Raw genomic sequence first — 7,084 nt, 5'->3', positions numbered from 1 at the left:
TTAAATGATAATTCGATAACAAGGGGGAGCAACTATACAGATCCTACTTTTGATACTGTTAACACTAAAGCTTGTGACAAAATCTTGCTCCAATGATTAAATATATTCACTGTTTAAATAAAGGCTTAATAAACATTATTATAGTGGGATATAATTGTTCGATTTTAAGCAATGTGTATAGTGACCAATCTCTTGCTGCAATGATACATTATCTTCACTTTAAAAAAGCTTAATTCACATACTTATTTAAAGTGGGATATAATTGTTTGATTTTATGCTTACATTTATTACAAGTACTTGTTCTGTGAGGATTGCCACTTCTGTGGCTACAGAAAGCTGACGACTCGGAAATACGTCGTTCCCCATAAAACTCGCGTTTTCTATTAGTGCTGAAAAGCTTATATCTCTTATATACCATCATACAAACCATATCATACGATACAATGTGTTTGTACTGGGCCTTTATCATTTCCGAGCACACCAGTTGTTCATGCAGGTGAAATCATCAATACAAGTCCGAGCAGTAATCGACTTAATTGCGGCTGTAGATGCTAAAGAGGATACAAGCATGATCTGGTGTGTTCTCACTAGGTTGTGACCACAGGTGCTCATCTCATTGCCTGGATACAGTAATATATTTTTTTAATACTTTAAAAATAAAATAAAAATAAAATAAAAAAAATGAATGCACTTGAATCAAGTTATACAGCAATATAGAGAAACGGGGTGGTGAAGAGATGACTATACTATTTTATTGAGAGCATTCGTTCATGCTTTCTCATGTGACTTTATGAGAATAAATGAGATTATGCAATAGAAGATTTTACCATTACCAAATATTTGGGGGCCTTAATTTTAAAGTTAAGATATACATGTATTAAAAAAAACTAAATAAACCAAGACCTTATTGTGCAAATTCCAACAATTAAAAATATTCACCAATGAACAATGGGACATTAAGAACAATCTATGGATCGATGTTACCGACCAGAAAACTTTTGATTCAATATAATACACCGAACTTTTGATTGAATTATAATAATCGTGAATTTCAATATCCTATTGAAAATCGATCACTGATATAGGTTTTATTGTTTTATTATGTAGTTGAACTCGTTTGGGTATTAACTTACTGATTAACAATCAGATAGTGTAAATACTAGTAGTGGAATTAAGCACACATAAACAATTAGGTCTGGCGGGCATGAATGAGTACTAAACACATTTATTCGATCCAAGTTTAGATTAATTCATTAGTGATTATAAAAATAAACCAGTAAATGTTTCTCAAAAACTTTATTTGGAATACATGTTTATATGTATGTATTAGGAATTGATTTACCATTTTTATTAGATTATTTTTGTAATACGGACGATTTGATAACTAAGACGTTAACTGGTCCACGTTTGTTACGCAATGTCTCGGAAAGCTAAGGAGGTAGATGGGGAAAATAGAGCTAAAGCTCTAGCTTACAGAGATGAGGAGGGCAATATCCGGTTGTACGAGCCGGGACAGGAGCCAACAATATGGGTAAGTCTCGTTACACATTATATAAAAAAAGAAATCCACATTTATTTGATTTTATGCATTTGTTGAAATTTGAGTTGAGTAGTATTTTTCAATTCGTGAAGGCAATTCGACTGACAATAAATGAAAATAAACACTCACAGAAACTTATTCTTTCACTGAACAAATCATTTCCGTATGATTTTTTTATTCATTTCTCTAGAAAAAGGTGGAACTTCCAACAACCAGTAATGACTCACTAGATAGACCGTCTTCGTTAGATTCTCAATCAGAACAAGGCTCCAGTTGTACAGAACATGGAGAAACATATACCCCCACAAAACCACGAACAACGTCCACAAACCAGCAGGTTTTGCATAACGAAATATTGCCTTTGTCGCTATGATATAATTAGTTCATAATTTTATATATATTCATTTACAATTACCTGCTTTGCTAGTGGTTATTTATAATACTAATTGTATTAATTTCTTTATAATATTGAAGTCCTCAGATTTTTTCTCCTACGTTTAGATTTTTGGTTTATTGCACATCAAACTCACATCAGCGATGCTACTTTAAATACAGTATGTATTGTTTTATATTTTTTGCGGCATATCAAAACTCGCTTTTCCATTCATTTTACATTGTTTTTGAACACAATGGCTTTTCTATGTTTTAGGGTTTCACTTTCGATGATGATCTGGTACTTCCGGTTTCTCCTGTACCGAAAGTGAAAGCACCCCGGAAACGTAGACATGAGATGATGCCGCATGACATGACTTTCAAAGAAATTGACCAACACGCAATCAGGGTACAATAATAATTAAGAATTCTTATTTCACCTCTTTTGGGTCCTGATGATTTTATTTGGTGGTTTGTATATATACTCTCTTTTATGCATTATCTTTAAATACAATAACGAACGAAACAAAAACGCGTTTATTTTCGGTCAGATAAAAAATACAATGCCTGAAACATACAACCTAGCGTACATATGATAGGGAATATATCAGTTTTTAATTAGACTGTTCCGATTCCAGGCACCTCCCGTAACCAAGGACAATTTGAAGACGCTTGTTGAGTATCTTGTTTCTATGACGACCACGTCCATAGAAAGGGCACGCGCTTTCTACATCTGGATCACTCATAATATCAAGTAAAAAAAATCAATCTTTATGTGTGGCCATTCTTATATTTTTATGTTTCAGTAATTATGCAATGGAGACACAGTGTGAAGACTTTGCAATTCTTCAATAGCACAGCGACCAAAGGCTAGCAGACACTGAATGATTGACCGGCAAACTCACAAGACAAAATAAAAAGATTTTGATAATGTCAAAATATCGTTATAAGTACATGTTTGGGTATTCGCCTTGTGAATGACATTTGCCTTTTATATGAAAAATAGTTTTATCATGAGAGAATGCAGAAAGTTTGAGCTTTATACATAATCTTAATATTATATATGATTCATATTGTAGTTACGACACGTCCGGTTACTTCAACCGCGCGCCACTGAAGCCAACAGATCCGGCGTCCGTGTTAGTCAACCGTCTCACCACCTGTGAAGGCTACTGCCGTCTCTTTGAAGCATTCTGCAGGTTTGTTTCATCTGATATTAAGTAGTATTTGAACAAAGTGCCCCTAACAAATTGCTTTATTCTATTCAATGTGCCCATTACCAATTGCTTTATTCTATTCAATGTGCCCATTACCAATTGCTTTATTTTATTCAATGTGCCCATTACCAATTGCTTTATTCTATTCAATGTACCCATTACCAATTGCTTTATTCTATTCAATGTGCCCATTACCAATTGCTTTATTTTATTCAATGTGCCCATTACCAATTGCTTTATTTTATTCAATGTACCCATTACCAATTGCTTTATTTTATTCAATGTGCCCATTACCAATTGCTTTATTTTATTCAATGTGCCCATTACCAATTGCTTTATTTTATTCAATGTGCTCATTACCAATTGCTTTATTCTATTCAATGTACCCATTACCAATTGCTTTATTCTATTCAATGTACCCATTACCAATTGCTCTATTCTATTAAATGTGCCCATTACAAATGCTCATTTATATTTAATGAGTCCGTAACAAATTGCTCTATTATATTCAAAGTGTCCATTACAATTTGCTCTTTTTTATTCAAAGTGCCCGTTACAATTTGCTCTATTCTATTAAATGTGTCCGTAACAAATTGTTCTATTCTATTTAAAGTGCCCATTACAAATTGCTCTATTCTATTCAGAGTGCCCATTACAAATTGCTCTATTCTATTCAGAGTGCCCATTACAAATTGCTCTATTCTATTCAAAGTACCCATTGAAAATTGTTATATTCTGTTCAAAGTGGCCATTACAAATTGCTCTATTCTATTCAGAGTGCCCATTGCAAATTGTTATATTCTGTTCAAAGTGGCCATTACAAATTGCTCTATTCTATTCAGAGTGCCCATTGCAAATTGCTCTATTCAATTAAAAGTGTCCATTACAAATTGCTCTATTTTATTCAATATTTCCATTACAAATTGCTCTATTCTATTCAATGTGTCCATAACAAACTGTTCTATTCTATTCAAAGTGCCCATTAGAAATTGCTCTTTTCTATTCAAAGTGCCCATTACAAATTTCTCTATTCTTTTCAGAGTGCCCATTACAAATTGCTCTATTCAATTAAAAGTGTCCATTACAAATTGCTCTATTTTATTCAATATTTCCATTACAAATTGCTCTATTCTATTCAATGTGTCCATAACAAACTGTTCTATTCTATTCAAAGTGCCCATTAGAAATTGCTCTTTTCTATTCAAAGTGCCCATTACAAATTTCTCTATTCTTTTCAGAGTGCCCATTACAAATTGCTCTATTCTATTCAATGTGCCCATTACAAACTGGTCTATTCTATTCAAAGTGTCCATTACAAATTGCTCTATTCTATTTAATGTGCTCATTACAAATTTATCTAATATATTCAAAGTGTCCATTACAAATTGCTCTATTCTATGCACTGCCCATAACTAATTGCTCTAGTGTATTATATGTGTCCGTAACAAAATGTTCCATTCTTTTCAAAGTGCCTACTACAAATTGCTCTATTCTATTTAAAGTGTCCATTACAAATTGCTCTATTCTATTGATGTGTCCGTAACAAATTGCTGTATTCTATTCAAAGTTCCCACTTCAAATTGCTCTATTCTATTCGATGTGTCCATTACAAATTGTTCTATTCTATTCAATATGTCCATAACAAATTGCTCTATTCTATTCAAAGTACCCATTACAAACTGGTCTATTCTATTCAAAGTGCCTACTACAGATTGCTCTATTCTGTTCAAAGTGCTCATTACAAATTGCTCTATTATATTTAATGTGTCCGTAACAAATTGCTCTAATCTAATCAATGTGCCCACTAAAAATTGCTCTATTCTATTCAATTTCCCTTTACAAAATGCTCTATTTCGTTTAATGTGCCCATTACAAATCGCTATATTCCATTCAATGTGCTCACTGCAACTTGCTTTATTATATACAAACAAGAACTAAATACATAGACTAAAAGCAATTAATTACAAGTGTGCCTCTTTTGAAAGGTTTGGTCTCTAAATTAACCATGCAGTATTCGAACTGTTTACGTATTTTACATCCTTTTCACGACCGTTCTGACAATAATTTTCCAAATAAAAATCTGTGTTTTCTTTTCCAGCGAAGTTAATATTCCTGTAAAAATCATTTGCGGATATGCAAAGGCTTATGGTTGTCAACCCGGTGAAGACGTCGCACAAAACAGCCATAACGCACATGCATGGAATGCCATATACCTGGATTCCGATTGGTTCCTCGTTGATGTCACGTGGGGAGCTGGCTTTGTGAAGTCGAAAGAGAGGAAGTACATTGCACGATTTAATAATGCATACTTTTTAACTGACCCGGAGGTTTTTGTGACTGACCATTTTCCTTGCGCAGTAACGAGCTATCAAACGTATGAGAGTGGAAATGAATGGCAGCTCTTGGAAAAGGCACTTTCAATGGAGGAATTCTGCAGTCAAGTTAATTTTGACCAACATGGAAAAGAATGGTATATCAGCGCGATGTCACACCAAAGGTGTATAGTTTATAACATTGAGTACGAAATAGACCTGAAGTTCGAAGACACATATGAAGAATTAAGAGACTTCATTGGGTTTCTTTATGAAAATGAGAGAAAAATAGACAACTTCGTTTATACATTTAAGCCAACCGAAAAGCAATTCAATGTTCATGTGTGTATGCCACATGTTGGCGTCTTCAGATTACAACTATATGGCCGCCGCATGAAGGATGGTCCTAACGCGGATTTCCAACCAATTGTGAAATACATTTTGCAATGTACAAAATCATTTGAAGAACCGATACCATATCCAACCCATCATTCCTTATACGGTCCGATGAAGGATTTAGAAAACTATGGTGTTGAGAACGTTGACGACAAAGTTTACCATGAAGCGGAAAATGGAGAGATCATATTTTCCTTAAAACCAGCTCAACTATTTGATATTTTCCCTCGTTTGCATTTTCATGATCACACTATTGATCTAAAAGCATTCTGTTTCGTGGACTATTCAGATTGCGGTCAATTCATAAATGTTATTGTGCGTATGAGATACGAGGGTCATTATAAGTTGATCTTATTTGGAAAGAAAGAGAAATCTTTAAATTATTCACCATTCGCAACCTACTTAATCAAATGCACGAAGGCTTGCAAAGACGGGATATTTCCCGATACCCATGAATATGCTTTGAAGTACAAATGTTGTATTCTTGAGCCTCTAGGCATGCATCTTCCTCCAAAATCTGATGTCTTCTTTTGTATAAAATCATTGTGTTTGAAGTCTGTAAGGTATGGCAAAAATGTTTTTACACAAAGCAATGACGGCAGTTTCGAATTCACAATTCGGACTCCCTCGGAGGATTTGAAAGTTGTTATTGATGGATGTGGCAGTGATGGGGTCTTCCACTCCTTGTATTCATACACAACCGTTATACCCGTTGACTTCTAAAAGAACTTCAACAAGACGTATTATTTCAAAGTAAGAGCATTCCTGTAGTTGAACACATTTTGGTTTGATTTGTGATATGTTAAGGAGAAGCTTAGGTGGGATTTAAAGGAAACCAGTCACAAACTCGTATGCTTAAGCTGTAACCATGTGTGCTTTTGAATTGAGCGGTTTAATTCTTCGCCGAATGTATATAAAGAATTCAATGGGACGACTCAGAAGCCAAACGTTTCAAGAAGACCCTGTATGCAAGAATTAGTCTTACACTTAATTTATAAATGTTTTATTCTGCAAAGAGTAGATGATCATATTTCATGCAGGATAATAAAGTGTGCTCAAATGTTTGGTACTGTCTTGTGCTGCCCTTTATGTATTAAGAATCCGTGTCGTATGTACTATTAGGAACTTGATGTTTACTCAAATCAGTTTATTTTTTTTCTTGAAAATTGGTCCTAGTACATTTTTATGTAATTATTATCATGCAGCATATATATTACGTTTGTTTAGAAAATGATTGTTGTCATACC

At 33.9% G+C, this 7,084-nt stretch overlaps 1 protein-coding gene across 1 annotated transcript; it reads left to right on the top strand.

Moving 5' to 3' along the window:
* The first annotated feature begins 1,228 nt into the window (after positions 1-1,228).
* LOC128224103 (kyphoscoliosis peptidase-like) lies at positions 1,229-6,882 on the top strand. Its single transcript, XM_052933774.1, has 6 exons — positions 1,229-1,531; positions 1,731-1,877; positions 2,190-2,321; positions 2,551-2,666; positions 2,992-3,111; positions 5,228-6,882. The coding sequence occupies exons 1-6, from the start codon at positions 1,418-1,420 to the stop codon at positions 6,558-6,560; spliced, it is 1,962 nt and encodes a 653-aa protein (XP_052789734.1). The 5' UTR covers positions 1,229-1,417; the 3' UTR covers positions 6,561-6,882.
* The last annotated feature ends 202 nt before the right edge of the window (positions 6,883-7,084 follow it).

The sequence above is a fragment of the Mya arenaria genome, chromosome 2, assembly GCF_026914265.1.
Source record: "Mya arenaria isolate MELC-2E11 chromosome 2, ASM2691426v1".
NCBI classification, from domain to species: Eukaryota; Metazoa; Mollusca; class Bivalvia; order Myida; family Myidae; genus Mya; species Mya arenaria.
This window is presented reverse-complemented; position numbering and strand designations above follow the sequence as displayed.